The sequence below is a fragment of the Nicotiana tabacum genome, chromosome 19 (assembly GCF_000715075.1).
Source record: "Nicotiana tabacum cultivar K326 chromosome 19, ASM71507v2, whole genome shotgun sequence".
In the NCBI taxonomy this organism is placed as follows: domain Eukaryota; kingdom Viridiplantae; phylum Streptophyta; class Magnoliopsida; order Solanales; family Solanaceae; genus Nicotiana; species Nicotiana tabacum.
Genome location: NC_134098.1, coordinates 76,760,094 through 76,778,369, shown reverse-complemented (window position 1 = coordinate 76,778,369; position 18,276 = coordinate 76,760,094). Strand labels below are relative to the sequence as shown.

The following is an 18,276-nucleotide window of genomic DNA, read 5'->3' as shown; positions in this document are numbered from 1 at the left end:
CATATTAATCGATATGTATATTTAAGGCGAAGGAATCTCAATTATCCCACAAAACAACTTGCTATTATGGGTGTGTTTGGTATAATGGAAAATGTTTTCCGTAAAAAAATATTTTCTTGAAAAACAAGTAGTAATCTTATTTATTTTTCGGTATTTGGTACGCAAATTAAGGAAAATAACTTCTCAAGAGTAATCATAAATAATTTAGATACAATAAACTTGAAGCCATAAACTTTCGAACCAACAACCTTCCTAACCCACAAATTTCATAAACTTACGAATCGCTAAACTTTCGAAACCGCGAAATTTCGAACCCGTAAACTTTATAATTTCTAAACCCGTAAACTTCCAAACACATAAACCTCCGAACTCATAACTTTGGAACTTGTAAAATTTCGAACCTGTAAACCGAAAGATGAAAAAACTAAAACTGAAAATATATAAAAAACTAATTTTTTTTCTGTGGAAGAAAACATTTTCCTTCAATTGGAGAAAAATGAGTTCATAAGAAAAATATTTTCTAAAACATTTAAACCAACAAAACATGAAAAAATTAAAAAATATTTTACTTCGTACCAAACACACCTATGTCCTACAATTTTGAAACGTTAACGGTAATAGGGACATTCTTGTCCAAACAAATTGTAATATTAACGACCCTTTGGAATAACCAAGAGTCCACTAACGTTTTGCCACACATCCACTCCCACAACTCTACAAAATGGTCTGACATCTATCCTTCTCCGCTCCAAACTTCCAAAATGGCGTCTTTTTCTATTAAATTTCTGGCACCTTCATTGCCAAATCCAGCTAGATTTTCCAAGAATGCTGTCAAGCTCCACGCAACTCCGCCGTCTGTGGCAGCGCCGCCAGCTGGTGCTCCAGAGGTTGCTGCTGAGAGGCTAGAACCCAGAGTTGAGGAAAAAGATGGTTATTGGATACTCAAGGAGCAGTTTAGAAAAGGCATAAATCCTCAAGAAAAGGTCAAGATTGAGAAGGAACCTATGAAGTTGTTCATGGAAAATGGTATTGAAGAGCTTGCTAAGATACCCATTGAAGAGATAGATCAGTCCAAGCTTACTAAGGATGATATTGATGTTAGGCTTAAGTGGCTTGGCCTCTTCCATAGGAGAAAGAACCAATGTAAGTACTGAAGCTGAGTTCCAAATTATATCAACTACACCTTAATCCCAAACTAGTTAATAAATGATTGGATGAATCTTTTATATTTTGACCATTCATCTTGATTTTATAATCCTAAGATTTATTTGACCAGTTTTATGCTAACCATCAACTTATGTAACTCTCGGGCAGACGCGGATGCAATGTATAACCAACCGTTCAACTAAACCTAGTAATTTTCACACGGAGCATAGATATATATATGTGAAAAATTACTAGAATTTCAACAAATATTAAAATATGAACCCCTAATTGCGAAAATGCATTAGGTTCGGTGGCAAGAACGTGAAGGTTGAACTTATAAAGTTTAAATCTTGGATCCGCCTCAGCTCTCAGGTCTTGAGATTGGCTATGCTTTGTGAAACTCACTGAGCGGAGTTAATTCTAGGCTATGTATATGGACGAAAGGTATTCTTGTTCTAGCTGAACTTGTAGGGATATGCTCAAATGCTCTATTTTATGATTTGATTTATGAGGAAAAACCAAAATACATTTCAAGATCTTATTTCATTACCATATTTCGGTGACCAGATGGGCGGTTCATGATGAGATTGAAGCTTCCAAATGGAGTAACAACGAGTGCACAGACTCGATACTTGGCGAGTGTGATAAGGAAATACGGGAAAGAAGGATGTGCTGATATTACAACGAGGCAAAATTGGCAGATTCGTGGAGTTGTACTGCCTGATGTGCCCGAGATACTAAAGGGACTAGCAGAAGTTGGGTTGACCAGTTTGCAGAGTGGCATGGACAATGTCAGGAATCCAGTAGGAAATCCTCTTGCTGGAATTGATCCAGAAGAAATAGTAGACACAAGGCCTTACACTAATTTGCTCTCCCAATTTATCACTGGCAATTCACGAGGCAATCCCGCAGTTTCTAACTTGTAAGTCTCTTGCATACAGTATTCCTATTCATATGTTTTCCTATGCATTGATCGTGCTATAATCATTAAGTTGTGGATTTGGTATTGTATTTAACTTATATACACCAGCATTGTAAAATTTAGTACATATTTTAGCATGTTGTAGGAGGTAACCAACCTTATATTCTAGGTTATTAATATCTTTTAGGTGAATTATAATGTTCATCTACATTATCAGTGCGTAGAAGTTAAACTCTTTAGCATTTACCTATGGACAAAAGATATATCTGTTGCTTTCAGTTTTTGCATACTTGATTACCCGTAAATCAGTCAAGATGGTATATAACCTAGTATATCCCTCCCTCCCTTCCACACGCACACTGAGAATCAAAATGAGAGTTTTTTCTTTCTTAGCTTTCCCCCGATTTCAAAAGAGGGAGGAACTTTCTGATGTAGTTATGTTTGTACTAATCTTCATGATAACAATTGTGAAGAGTGGAATCATTCATTGGATAATGAAATAGAATTTGACTTATGATTTTGTTATTGAGGGAGAGGTCAACAAAAGTGTTGAAATATTTTGATGTTATTTCAGGCCAAGGAAGTGGAATCCGTGCGTAGTAGGCTCTCATGATCTTTATGAACATCCCCATATCAACGATCTCGCGTACATGCCTGCCACGAAAGATGGACGATTTGGATTCAACCTGCTTGTGGGTGGGTTCTTCAGCGCAAAAAGATGTGATGAGGCAATTCCTCTTGATGCATGGGTTCCAGCTGATGATGTTGTTCCGGTTTGCAAAGCAATACTGGAAGCTTTTAGAGATCTTGGTTTCAGAGGGAACAGACAGAAATGTAGAATGATGTGGTTAATCGATGAACTGGTGAGTGATACATTGGTAACATTGACAATTTTCATGCTTATTTGGTCTTATGATTTAACAAATAGCCTCAACTAAGTCTCCTCGCTGTCATTGTATAAATATTTTGAATAAATATTAAGGGCCTTATTTCCACCTAAAATACATTTTCTGATTTGGTAGTCTTTTATAGCAAGTCCTACTTCATGTAATGGTGGAGAGTGGAGACTGAAAGATACATTCTCCTCAATGTAAATATCTGCTATGTGTCTTTACTAGGCAGAACCAAAGTTTCAATTAGCTAGTCTAACTAGTAACGATTTCAACTAATGCAGGGTGTAGAAGGATTCAGGGCAGAGGTCGAGAAGAGAATGCCACAGCAAGAGCTAGAGAGAGCATCTCCAGAGGACTTGGTTCAGAAACAATGGGAAAGAAGAGATTATCTTGGTGTACATCCACAAAAACAAGAAGGCTACAGCTTTATTGGTCTTCACATTCCAGTGGGTCGTGTTCAAGCAGACGATATGGATGAGCTAGCTCGTTTAGCTGATGAGTATGGTTCAGGAGAGATCCGGCTTACTGTGGAACAAAACATTATTATTCCCAACATTGAGAACTCAAAGATTGAGGCACTGCTCAAAGAGCCTGTTCTGAGCACATTTTCACCTGATCCACCTATTCTCATGAAAGGTTTAGTGGCTTGTACTGGTAACCAGTTTTGTGGACAAGCCATAATCGAGACTAAAGCTCGTTCCCTGATGATAACTGAAGAGGTTCAACGGCAAGTTTCTTTGACACGGCCAGTGAGGATGCACTGGACAGGCTGCCCGAATACGTGTGCACAAGTTCAAGTTGCGGACATTGGATTCATGGGATGCCTGACTAGAGATAAGAATGGAAAGACTGTGGAAGGCGCCGATGTTTTCTTAGGAGGCAGAATAGGGAGTGATTCACATTTGGGAGAAGTATATAAGAAGGCTGTTCCTTGTGATGATTTGGTACCACTTGTTGTGGACTTACTAGTTAACTACTTTGGTGCAGTTCCACGAGAAAGAGAAGAAACAGAAGACTAATAAAATTTAGAATAGTTGGTGATTTTGCTGTGTTCATAACATGTAATGTATGATAAATCAATGCAAACATTTCTACCTACGTGAGAATTATTACATGCTACATATATTCTTTTGAAGAAAATTACATGCGTACTCCTCAATTGAATATTATTAATACCTGCATTGTTCCTTATGGATGTCATGCTTGTGCTCTGCAGATTTCTTCTTTATTATTGGCCAGCGATTACATGGTATCACTCTTTGTAGTTGCAAAACATATTGAAGTGAGTGCCAAACCGAAATCACGTACTCCTAAATTTCATAACTTTCATGCCAGGAAAGCCAAAAGAGTGCAGGAAAGAGCAAATTGTGCTGCTACTTTTCTCTGCAACAGTAGTTTATAGCAGAGTAGTATGATATTGACAGGGTAAAAATGTTGGAAAAATTAGTTATGGAGAACAAGAATTAGTTTGAGGCATGTCAACGACACTGTCCTTAAGGATATTTCGCCCACACAGTGATATATAAAATTAGGCGTATCCCCCAGGATTCAACAAACTCTTCCGGTTATTAAACTGGGAACAGAACTAGTTGAAAACTCAAACTAGCATATAGGAGGAAAAGATGATTCACAAAGTTGTTTTAGAAAGTTATGTTAGAAAGTGTATCTTTAGCTCTCCAAAGACCGTGTTTATATAGGCGTTGCTCCAACAGCTAGATAACTGCTAGTTAACGGTTAATTTGACGATATTAATTGTGAAATAACTTACTAAATAATAAGTAAATGTAATGATTTTTCAAAGAGAAAAGATTTTCTAAGTCAAGATGAACATTACCTTTTGAGATATCACTAATTTTCCAACAATTCCCCACATATCTCAAAAGGGATATAAAAAATAAATAGTAAATAAAGAACGAAAGAGAGTATAATTTGGTGGGTTTCGGGTATAATGAAATTCATCTGGTGTCTTATAGACTATGAATCAGATATAGATAAAATAGGATTTAACTTACAGAATAATTGTTGAAGTTGATAACTTCTATGAATAAAAAATTCTTGTTGTAAGCTAGGGATCTTATTCATCATATTACACCCCCAAAATTTCTGTTGTTATCGCGGTTGCGCTAATAGGCCATGCGCGTGCCTGGTATTCATGAGTGCTCTAGAAATTTTGCCACAAATTTCATAGGAGCGGCCTCACTCCACACTCATATAGGTCCATCCATCAAGTGTATTCTGCAGCACAATGCACCACCTACAATAGGCTATGGATTATCAAATTAAGAGTATAATAACTCAACTTCACATTCCTTGCAGTCTTGCACTATATACATATATACGCACTAGGAAGAGACATAATTTAATAGTGCATATTTGATCAACTAATGACTTGTTATTACCCATATGAACCTACTTCATGGGATCTCCAATCACATAGGTTGGGTTACCATCGCTGTTGATACATCTCAAATTGGCAAAAGTCTCAACCCCTTGATGTTTCACTTATAAGTCAAAGGATCAGCCAAATCCCCTTTTGACTAAACATGATATGTATAAAAATTTCTCTCTAAACAATTGCTTTATCACATTATGTCTCAAGAGAATGTGTCTACTCTACCCATTAAAAGATTTATTTTCTTACAGTGGCTATTGCGCCTTGGCAATCACAATTCATCGACACAAATGTTGTCGGCTTAATTCCTAGTGGAAAATTCACCAAGAGGTTGCTTAATCAACTTCATTGCCAGACAATTCCAACATCATAACACTCTATCAAAAGGTGATCACACAATCACTAGTGAGTTTTTCACATCTGAATCAGAGATTCAATATCATCACTGTATCCTTCTAATACACTGAAAAATCCACACATAGAATACTAATTCATCGTATTTCTCAATTAAAACCTAAAATCATCTCAAATGAAATGGAACTTGACTTCCATACAAGTGCCTTTTGAAACATCTTTCAACACATATAAGAATTTATTTTCTTTTGATATCTTTCATATTCAAATATAAAAATAAAATTTTCTGAATGTAGAAGCAAATTTAACTTCTACTGTCACACCCCTTTTATACCCCCCCCCCCCCCCCCAAAAGTTATGTATTATGGTTTGTTGTGGGTTAAAGAGTTTTTTTAATTAAAGTTATAAATTTGTGTAGGGGTTATTTTATTTACAGAGTCGCCACTTGAAATTAATTTTTTGGGTGTTCCAAGTCACCTTTTATTTGAATCCCTAGTCAAAGGAAGGTTTGACTCTATTATTATTGGTTTGCGAAAACAAAGTCCGAGTAAGGAATTCTGTTGACCGGGGAGAAGGTGTAAGGCATTCCCCGAATCCCGTGGTTCTAGCACGGTCGCTTTATTGACTACATTTGGCTTGAATTAATTTTGGATAAACTGTGATTTATTGGTTTTCATGCTTTATCTATCCGCTTTTAATTATTAAAATATAAAATTATCTTTGAAACGAATCACGTGTGTCAATCCGTTTTGTTTATTGTGCCAAAATCATGTCACGCGTACGTGTACACAATTAATAATATTTTATTATATTAAGATTGTTTTGATCAAAGTTGCGCGAACACATACTTCGGTTTTAATTTTAAAAATCACAATTATGCCACGCGAAGGTATTCATAATCGCGATAAACTAATTAAAAGCTCGCCTAAAGCACTCTAACGATGTTCATTATTCTTCCTAAATTTTGAGATTATTGTGAGGTCATGAATTATGGAATTACTTGTGGAAGAAGTGTATGATTTTAGATATTTGAATAAATAAACTATCATATACCAATACCTTATAGCCCAACAATTGAAGCCCAAACTTATTAGGGTCTAAATCTTCCCAACTTTAAAGCAAGCTTGAATACCATATTTCTAGAAACATAATTAAGCATATAACTTTTAAAGACTAATTTACATTATTATTTATAAAATTTAAAGGCAAATAAATAAAATCACATGAAATAAGATAAAAAGAACAGAGGAAAGAATAAACCTTTAATGAAAATTTTTTAATTAAATGAGTCTTCAAGAACAGGTACAATAACTCAGACGAACACCGAATAAGCATAAGCGAAGAAGAACATCAAAGCTAGTGAACGGAGCTCCAACGGAATTTTCGACCTCGACTATTGACTCCACTATTTGGCGTGTGAAAATGGATATTTTGAAGTATTTTTTGTTGGGTTTTGGGTGATGACTTGCTGGATTTTTCGAAAGAAAGACGAAGAAAGAATGACACGAGTAGAAATTCCCTTAGCGTAAAAGAAGAAAAATAATTTCTCTCAATTCCCTCCTTCCTTTTTTTATTTTTTATTTTTCCCTCCCCTTTTCTCTTCACATTTCTCTTCTATTTCTAGAAAAAGAAAATCTAAATTTTTTCAGATTTTGTTTTATTTAATTATTTTTTTATTTTTTTTAATTAAAAACAATTCCCACTTCCCATTTTTCTTCTTTTTTAAAAAATAATAATTCCCCACTTTCCTTTACTTTTATTTTTTAATTTCCCACTTTTTTACTTTACTTTTTTTTATTTTTTTATTTTCCACTTATTTTACTTTTCTTTTTTTAATTTCTACTTTCTTTTACTTTTTTTAAAATTTTCAGCTACCTTTACTTTTAGTTTTTAATTTCATATTTCTTTTACTTTTCATTTTTTAAAATTTCCACATTCTTTTACTTTTAAAAAAAAATAATTTCCACCTACTTTTACTTTACATTTTTTATTCCATACTTTTAATTTTTCTATTATTTTATTCCCATCCGAAAATTTAAAAAAATATTTATTTTTTTCAGTTTTTTTTAAAATTTATTTTATTTTAAAATAAAGATAAAAAATAAAAATAATACTAATAGTAAAAATTTGAGATTTTAAATTATTTTTAATTCTTACTCTATATTAAAAAAATGTAACAAAGCTAAAAAAATATATATTAAATTTCTAAAAATATGTACATAGTAGAAGGTGGTAAAAATTCAAATATAATAAAAAATTAGGTGCTTACATCTACTGAAATATCTCAAATTAATATAAAATATGCCATAATTTAATAATTTCTTCACCCAAATTACTAAGAGACCCAAAGTAAGATAATCTTTCTGAGCGAGAACTACAATATATTTTTGATCTTCCAATATAAATTTTCACCACAAAAAATCTCAATCTTTTAAGGCCTCATTATAATTTTAACAAATAATATTTCCTAAGTATTTCCTTCTTAGGAACATGATATATAACTCTGGACACCACGGACCCCCACATTTGCAAAACTTTCAGGATAAGGAGAGATATTCTTTTCACAACTCATAAAGAGTTCTACTCTATAAATAACAAGCTAATAATATAGCTTCACCCTGAAGATTATTCTTCTATTTAACTATATCTTTAAATTCAGAAGAATATACATAGACATACTACTAATTTTGATATTTTTTAATGTGACCATTAAGCACTCGACGACCATTGACACATGTATGACAATTATGCTAAAACAAATTAGGCAAATAGAACTTACCTCACAAAAAAATATATTTCATGTCATAACTTTTCATGGTGGTAGACCGATTGACTATAAATTTTATCGGAAAAATCATTTAGTCCAAATACATTTAAACACATTATCTCAAGGTTCCCAAGATTTTCAAAACGCATAATCGAGGATCGTACCTTTACTTTCTCTCGAAAAAATAGATGGATGAAAAATCTTTATACCGCCAGGTGAAAATTGAAAAAATGATCTTGACAATTCATTAGTGGTGTATAATTGTGGACTCCTCATCCACAAAGAATACCAGTCATCTTCTCAGCGGCAATGGAAAAACAATAGAAACAATTGATCCAGCAGGTGTAGTAGCATCAATAATAATATTAGCAGTGTTATTCTCCATAATATCGTGGAACTATCCTTAAGATTGTTGGAAAAATTGGTTACAGAGAATAAGAATTAGCTTGAGGCGTGCTTAAGGATATTTCGCTCACACAGTGATATATAAAATTAGGCGTATCCCCATGATTTAATAAACTCTTCCAGTTATTAAACTGGGAACATAACTAGCAGAAAACTCAAGAAAGAAATCCAACATATAGGAGGAAAAGATGAAAATTGTTTTAGAAAGTTATGTTAGAAAGTGTATCTTTATCTCTTCAAAGAACATGTTTATATAGGCGTTGCTTCAATGACTAGATAACGGCTAGTACGACTAGTTTTTCTCTTTTAATTGTGAAATAACTTACTAAAAAATAAGTAAAATTAATTTTTCAAAGAGAATTTTTTTTTCAAATCAAGATGAACATTACCTTTTGAGATATCACTAATTTTCCAACAAAAAATTAAACATAAACAGTATCACTTGCTATCTGTTTTATCTTCACTCTTCATCTTTACGTTTGTTTATCTACAGGACTACAGTATTCAAGGTTAATTTCCCTGGCTTCAGACTCCACCAAATTTCTTCAAATATTTGACCATTCATCGATGAGAACACGCAAATCACATAAGAAAGAAAGGATAAAGCATATACAAGACGTAATTGGAGTTCAAATCCTGAAATTAAACATAAATATTTGAACATCATTCTTCATTCTCCAAGGCTACATAACCACATACTAAGTTTCAGCATAATTTATTAACGAAAAAGATTGTAAAAAAAATTAAGAAAGACATTTCTCTATTAAACTTGAGCAACAAAAAAAATTGATTGAAGCCAACAGCAGGCGTCTAAGCAGCAGGGTCCGCTCTAATGTTATACCTATTAAGGCTTGTGCCTTATGCCCTAAATTTGGAGGCTTCATTTTTAAAAAAATAATAGGTTCTTAGGTATTTTCAAAAAAAATTATATTTAGTACATTTAGTACAAAACTAGACTTTTTCGTATAAAAGGAAAGAAATTCTTTATGATATACAAATAAAGTAATAGTTTGACTTATTTAAAAATAAGTAGTATGAGGTGAATTGATATTGATTTGATAAGTGAATCATTGTTCCACGTTTTGCTCCTTCATTCGATGATCACTAAAAATTTTACTCTCCTTGATTTGTTCAGGTCAATCCTTTTCCAATCTCTTCATATTTCATACTACATATTTTCTCTAATAATTATATAATTCTATTGCTCTATTAAAGAAAAAATGCATAAGTACCCCCTTGAACTAAGGTCGAAGTTCCAACTACACACCTTATCTTTGCGTGAGTCCTGTCATCCCCAAAACTATTTTTAAACGGAATAAATATCACCATAAACTAGAGAAACAAATTCTTGACGGGCAGTGAAATACTATTTCGTAATTTTTGAACTTTTTTCTCTTTCTTTTTTTTTTTTCTCTTTCTTATCCTATTACCCTTTTTTCTTTTTCTTTTTCATTCTTTCATCACATTTAAATTTTTCAACCGTTCATAAAGGTCCATTCTTTGATCCGGTCCTTGTTTGATTAGAGTCTATGTATATGCGTCTGTTGCTTGTTTCATCTTGAAATTTCAGGAACTCCGTTTTCACTGGGCGCGAGAGTTTATTGTTATCGATTGTGAGTTCCGATTTTGATTTTATTTTTTCGGTGACTTCTATGTTCCGGTGGGAAGTTGGAGAGATAAGATCTGGGTTTGGGTAATGATGATGGTGCCGAGGTGAAGATTAAATGGGTGAAAATAAAAAGGAAGCGGGGGAAGGTGAAGGTGGTGATCATGACATCGAGATAATGGCGAGAGTGAGAGGAAGAAGATTAGAGGAAAAGTAAAAGAAAGGAAAAATAGTTCGATGGAGAAGGTCATCGGCGTTCATGCTCTTCGCCGGAAAAGAAGAAAAGAAAAAACGAAGAGAGTGATTTTTTTAATTGTAACAGAAAATTACAAAAATATTTTTTTTCACTTTTTTCTCCCCTCTCTCTCAAAAGAGAGTGGAGCACACTCTCTATACCAATTCAGTATTTAAGGGGTTAATAATTCTATTATTAAGTAGTTCAGGGAGGTGATAGGTCCCGCAAAGATAAGGTATGTAGTTGGAATTTCGGCCTTAGTTCGGGGATACTTATGCATTTTTTCCTCTATTAAACATACTAGTCTTAGAGTACGCGCTTTGCGTGTGTAACCAACTCTCAATACTATATTGTAATTAATGTTTCTCTAATTTTTTTTATCTCTTTCATATTCAATGTTTTTCTTATGGAAATAAATTTATGTAGACTAAAAGTTTTGCAATTACTTATATGATGAATTCGTAAAAGAAATGAATTTTATTCTTTAACAAATTAGTTGATTCAAAGAGTTATTTTGTTAGATCAGTTAAAACATTAATTACCTTTTCTCAAAATTAGAGGAAATAACTTTTCTAGATTAAAATTCTTAATATTTAGCTCATTCCAAGTTTTTAGCGTTTAACTATAACAATATTTCTATAAAATAAAACTTTTATGTTCAAAGCATAACAAAAAATTGATCTGACATTTCACTTAAAAAAATAGTTAATTTTTAAGTCTTAAATATTAAAAAGATAATTAAATTACATTTTTTTTTCGATATCAAAATTATTTTTAACGGATAAAAGATTGACCAACATGTCATTGTAATAAATTCAAAAATTTAATTATTTTTAAGCACCGTATTAGAGTGTAAAATTTCAAATCCTTGATATATTTAAGAAAAATACCAAACATAAAATTATTAGCACTCTGTAATATTTAGGATTCATATTGGATGTCTACAAAGATTTATATTATTCTATTAAAATTAATAAATCTTAAAAAATTCTATAAATATTATCTCATCCATACCAATTTATTTTTCGACTTGAACTTTGAAAAATTTTGATTTAGGGTTTTAACTTTGTGAGTTAAGCAATTATCCTTTATAATAATGACATGCTTAATGGTCTAAATCACGAAGTAAAAAAAGAGCTAATTCTTTTTTTTTGCTTTTCCCTTTTATGTCAAATAAAATTTAGTGCCTTCAAATATTAGAAAATAAAATTTCACCAACCAAATTTAGACAGTTGAAACCGATTATTTTGCTAGTAAACTTTGTGAGTTTGTTGATTAGTGCAATTTCAATACTAATAAATTCGTAGTTCCATCATTATTTACCAATGATGTAATTTCTAATATTGAGCAATTTGTTTGTTTGGAATTTTTGTTGTTAAAATAAATATTTCATATCACTAATGAATTCACAGTCTTTCTACCAATTAGTAGGCTCTTGATTATTAATAAATAAAAATCAATTCTCTTATATTTATCATATATTGGCTTATTATAACTCTTATTCCTCGTCTAGCTTCACATTTAGAATAATCAATAGTACTGGATCCAAAAATAAAAAGAAGAATAAATAGTAGTAGTTCTTTTCATCCAAGAAAAAAAATAGTAGCAGTACTTCAATTTTTAGAGTTCATAATAAAATAACTATTTTATTCAATGTGAACTCTAATTAAAAGGGAGTAATAGCACGCGTATCTCATATTTACACAACTTAAAAAAATGTGTAAATATTATTAAATTATATATTTGAGTTATAAATAATTAAAAAAAATGTAAATTCATAAAAATTAGGAATGTTAATCTAATTTAGCTAGCTTAATAAAAACATATATCAGATGCCTTATCGTGATTTCATGTCTTGCCTCCAATTACTAAAGCTATTCAATTCTCTTCTATTATGTGGGATCAATTAGCAGAATATACTTGATATAAAGAAATTAATGATAAAATTATTATAATAATTTGTTCATCGTCTCTAAAGTTATATTTTGAACTTGACATGAAATTGTTATGTGTCCTTTTGTAGGCATTTCTATAAGTTTTTTTTTTAAAGAAATTAATCCCGTTAATCATATCAAGTTGGCATATGTTATGTACGAATTCAATGGTTGAATTATAATTTATTTAGCTGTATTTACTTGAACTTGTTTCTTGTGCAAACATATAATAAAAATACTATCCGTAAAAGAAAATAAATAGTACGCGTGGAAAAATAGAATTCAAAAGCATATTAGTCTTTTACAATAATTCTAGTAAGGCAAACTTCATAATTAAAAATCTTATCATCTTAAAAAAAATTCTTCATAATTCAATCATGTTGCAATAGTCTAGCATCCCGTCACTTCTATCTCGTTAAAGAAAGCTTAAAAAACAAAGTCTAGGAAGGAAGAAATTTATTTTACCTAAAAAGGAAGGAAAAGATTCTATATGATTTTAAGTCTTAAATATTAAGATTTTATATATAATTAAAACAAGGAAAGATTTAATAAATAATATTTTAGTTGGTTTTAAATTAAAGTCCTAAATATTAAAAAAATAATTAAATAATAATTTTATTTAATGTTAAATCTATTTTTAGAGGGCAAAAAAGACGAACGACAATTCGCTAAGGACATTCATGCTTTTAATATACAGAAATTATCATTTGTTCGAATAACTGAAAAAAGGAATAACGGCAATTCATTTAGAATAGTGTTTGTCTAAAGTTAAGCATGTTTTCTTATTAAAATTTGGACATAAATAATGATATCGTTCTTTGGTTAACGAAGCAAGTTTCAACCTATGCTAAACCTTAAGTTGTCTTTACCTTAGAAAAGGTAATATTTTGTTTTGATTCTTAATGTTTATAGTATACGTGAGTCATAACTACTAAATATTAGAACTAATTACGTAAAAGTTTAAATAAGGAAATATTTAATATGCAAAATTCTAATTGATTTTAAAGTTTTAAAATTTAGGAAATTAATAAAATGACTATTTTGTCTAGTGTGAAATTAATTGTTTAAAGGGTAAAAAGGGCGAACGACCTTTGGCTAAAGGCCTTCGTGCTTTTAATATAGTATAGATAATTTACATTTTAAGCTTTAGAGAAAGTATTTTGCAGCAGCAACTAGATATTTTAGAATCGGAAGTGTTCAAACTTCTTGAATCCGCCGTCAGATAATATCATTTTAACTTTCTAGTACTATTTTTATTTATATTTATTGTTTTGTTAATTTTACTTCATATAGATTGTTTAAAAAATTTATTAGAATTTGAACATGCCAGTTAGAAAAAATGAATTTGATTATAACTTTTGTAAAAATATTTAGGCTCACATATATGTGTTTGAGCAGCCCCTTCTAAGAAGGATGTACTTCTTTCAATTTTCGTCTTAATGTCTAACAATGTTTATATCTTTAGATTAGAGTTTTACCGGTCAGTACATATGACTTCAAGACAGTGGAATTCAATGATTTTTCACAAATATGCATAATGCAGCTGACATTATTTCTCGAATCTACTATAGACTGAGGACTAACTTTATAAAATTATAATTATCGGTAAAAGAACAATATTTCTTATAGTAATTAATTTCTAATAATTACCAAATTAGTTTTGGTCAAAGAATATTGTACTAGATCTAAATATGTTGTTCCTTCAGAAAACATCTATAGTTTTCCAGGAAAATATAATATAGGCTTTTCATTTAACTACATATACTTGTATAAGGTTTGGAACTCAAGTTTTATTTTAACTTATGATTAAATGTGAACTACACAATTCCTACATGTACCATGTCTAGCTTTTCTTAACTATGATATTGAAGTCACCTATGTAACAAATCATAGTATTATTTATTGAGTAAAAATATATACTTAACAAATAGACTATTAAATAACATTGAAAAACGAAAAATTTTAAAGCACCAAAATACAAATAAAAATGAAACTAGAGAATTTCTCTGATTTAGTAATTTTACTAATGCCAATCGTAACTCAAAATTCCACCTACCAAATAGATAATAAAAGAGAGAGGACTCAAATACTTAATGCAGTTAAAATACGCTAAACTAAAAATTGTTTTGGAAAGTCACAAAAATTATATAGAAATATCATAATTTTCTTGTTTGTTCAAGTTTCTTTCTCTCATAAAAATTATATTTATAAAGACCCAAAGTTTTGCTCCTGGAATAATATATCCCTTGTATTTCCTCAAACTTAGTTTGTTAAAAAAGAGAGCATAGAAATAGTATATTGGGGAGTGCCCCTTCGTTTAAGAAACTTGGGATAAAAGAAAGAAAAAGGAAAATAGTCTTGGCCACTAATTCAATAAATTCCTAAATAACAACTAAAAACTCTGATTCTAATCAACTTAGGAAACACAAAATAAAGTTGCTTAAACACCAAGCTCACTATCTCTATAAATACAGTATGTACGCCTCCTTCGAGTTCTTTATATTAAACCTAATTACACTACTTACTACGTAGCTTGATTCTCCCATTAGTTTCTCTTTGATCGTTCCTTTAGTTTCTCTGTTACAATGGGGGCCTCCGTTTGCATCAGCCATCGTTTCGTTGTCTTGGTATTCATCTTTACTTGTCTTCTTTATGTTGTTTCGTCTTTCTCCCTGGCGAAAGAAGCTATTGGCCCTTTTAATTCCATATATAGTTTCGGGAATGGCGATTCTTCTTCGTCATCCGCCGCTGATCATATTGCTGCAACCCTCAGTTTGCCTGCTCCGCAACCATACACTCAACGAGGCACTGAGTTCTTCGAGTCTGGCCTGAGTTTTGCGACGCCTGGAGCAACTATCATGAAGCCCTTTTTCTTCCTCAAGAATGGCATATCACCACCTCCGCAGTCACATGACCTATCTCAGATTTCTACCTTCATGAAGTTCTTCTATGAAGACTGCTTCTCCTTTCATGACTGCGGCAGAAACAATAAGGTTCTTCCGAAGGCGCTCATCTTTATGGATCAACCAGGCATCAATGACTACAAGCATGCCTTCTTACATGGAAAATCTATTTCAGAGGCGTCCCATCTCGTCCCTGAAGTGGTGGAGACAATTAAGAATTCAATAGAAAGACTCATCAATGAAGCCGGAGCCAAAACTCTCATGGTTTCTGGAATTCTACCCGTGGGCTGCTTTCCTGGTTTTAGGACTCTGTTTCCCGAGGGCGATTCAATTGGCAAAAACAGATGCCATAAGGGATTGAATATGTTCTCGAAGCTTCACAATGATCATCTTTGGCAAGCAATTCTGGAGCTGCGTTTGAAATATCCTGATGTTCACATCATATATGCAGATTACTACAAAGCATTCATGGCGGTCCTTAAAAACCATGTGTTTCTGGGATTCAAGACAAAGAATTTGATGAAGGCATGTTGTGGCAGTGGCAACGGTCTATTCAACTTTGATATGCAGAAGAAGTGCGGAGAGGAAGGAGTTGCTGTATGTTCTAATAGGGCTTCGTATTTACATTGGGACGGATTTCGATTGACACCTGAGGCTTTGGAGAACCTGATCGATACACTGTTCAGCAAAAAAGGATTTGTATTCCCAGAACTGAAGGTTGGAGAAGAAACAGCTGAAGCAGATACAAGGCATCATTCAAGGATTCATGCACGAGTTGGAGACATATCTTCTGTTATTAGGCATTTACTCTTCGTCTAAGCGTTTTCTACATTCAATTCAATCGCATTGGATTTTTTTGTAATCTGTTTAATTCAAAGAGAGCAGGTTCATCATGCTTCGTATGTACAGGGGAAAGCCCCTTTTAGCTTCTGTAACAATTAACGTTTCTTTTGATTCAAAACAAATAAAAGTATCCTGATTTAGTTCAAATTTTTGTATAAAGATTACTTATGTGTTTGTTATCTCTAGTTTATCTTGTTTTGTATTTCCACCTTTAATATTTCTAAGCCTGCGTTTAACAAAAAGGGTGTAACTGTTTGTAAGAAGCTTAGCATAAAAAATAAGGTTCTTCTTCCCAATTGTGCTGGTTAACCATCAATTAACTTCATATTATAATATACTTAAATACGTAAGATTCTTTTTCTTTTGCAAAAAATATTTAGGCGCTATAGGGCTGTGATTTATCATCCATGATTTGATGATAGAGAACTAAAATAACCTTTCGGCAAAGTTGATGGATCAAACAAGACCAGTTGAGTCAGGTAGCTAGTTCTTAATTATATCAGATCTGTCTTTTGGTATCCTCTGTTTGTATATGGAATGCATTTGGCAGCAATTCAAGGTCTCCTCTCTTTGTTATCTCTCAGTGGTTTTGCCACCGTTGTTGTATTGCTTGATTTCCCTTTAAATCTGTGTATCTATAAACTACCCTGTAATTTGTGAACTGAGTATAGAACTAGTATCTTAAACATCCACCTGATGTATCTATTAAAGGGGTATAAATAGAGGGTATGAAGTAGAATATGGGATTTATTCTTCTCATGTTTGGGCTTGTGTATTACTAGTATCCTGAGAATTTCACAGCTTATAATTGCAATGTGATATAGAAATTTGTGGATTTGAGATGATTTAGAAATTCTGAAGATACCCTGGTGTTAATGAAAGGCTAAGAAGTAGCAACAGCTTCATGCATCAATACTAATCTCAGAGTAATGAATCCACTGAAAATTTTCTGAAACAACAATCTCTTCATAAGCATATTTAGGAATTACTATGTAGTTCAGATTTAATCAAAAGTTACAGAAAAACCTGATTTCTAAGACTTCTCCGGTTAAACAAGGCATCCTTTATAAGGCAAAAAATAGAGATTCGTGTAGGTTCTCTATATTATATAAAAATATAGCAAAAGTAGCTATAGGAGTATATTTTGTATCATATATACTCATAACAAGTGTCACTTCTGGTTCTAGTTTCTGATGTAGAGAAACACAATTAGACCAATTGGTATTTGTTACCTTCCTGACATGAGATGGGCAAGGCCCCGGTTTTCCAAAAATGCAGCAATGCCCCAGTCTACAGTTAAGGATTGATTTTGTCATTAGAGCTACTACTATTAAAAAGATAAAAAGAAAGCTACAACTATTTGGCCTCAGTTGAGGATTTTCTATATTTGTTTTACTCTATATTTGCGCAAATTATATCCTAAATCCCATAACATTAATGGCAAAATATTCCTTCTTACCTTCCAAACTGAATTCAGAGAATAATCATCAACAAGATTTGTATCTACCAATTTGCATATCCCTTCTTTGGAATCAGCCTGAGTATTAACCACATCGTCAAACTACAAGAAGTTTCGGATTAGTAGGTAGTAAATGATGAGAAATATCCTCCATACCGTAATTGTTGCCCAAATTTGGCTTCCAAGGTCAAACGATAGTTTGGTCAAAGCTATTTTTTGAACTTAATTTCTCCATGAAATGACAAAATGGATCAAATATATGAAACGATATCATGTAGAGGAGTTTAAACGCTCTTGAAGTAGATTTATTTAGAAATACGTTTGACCAAAGTCTAGTTGAACGTTTAGACAAAATTTAGGGAAAGATATATGTTATGGAAAACTGTACTCCTATGTTTAAAATAGATTGAACCTATT

At 32.0% G+C, this 18,276-nt stretch overlaps 2 protein-coding genes across 2 annotated transcripts; both read left to right on the top strand.

Annotated features, from left to right (window-relative positions):
• The first annotated feature begins 685 nt into the window (after positions 1-685).
• Positions 686-4,101, top strand: LOC107798816 (ferredoxin--nitrite reductase, chloroplastic). Its single transcript, XM_016621850.2, has 4 exons — positions 686-1,143; positions 1,714-2,068; positions 2,643-2,931; positions 3,243-4,101. The coding sequence occupies exons 1-4, from the start codon at positions 762-764 to the stop codon at positions 3,978-3,980; spliced, it is 1,764 nt and encodes a 587-aa protein (XP_016477336.2). The 5' UTR covers positions 686-761; the 3' UTR covers positions 3,981-4,101.
• A 10,988-nt stretch (positions 4,102-15,089) lies between these two features.
• LOC107798814 (GDSL esterase/lipase At5g03980-like) lies at positions 15,090-16,526 on the top strand. Its single transcript, XM_016621848.2, has one exon. The coding sequence runs from the start codon at positions 15,240-15,242 to the stop codon at positions 16,374-16,376; it is 1,137 nt and encodes a 378-aa protein (XP_016477334.2). The 5' UTR covers positions 15,090-15,239; the 3' UTR covers positions 16,377-16,526.
• The last annotated feature ends 1,750 nt before the right edge of the window (positions 16,527-18,276 follow it).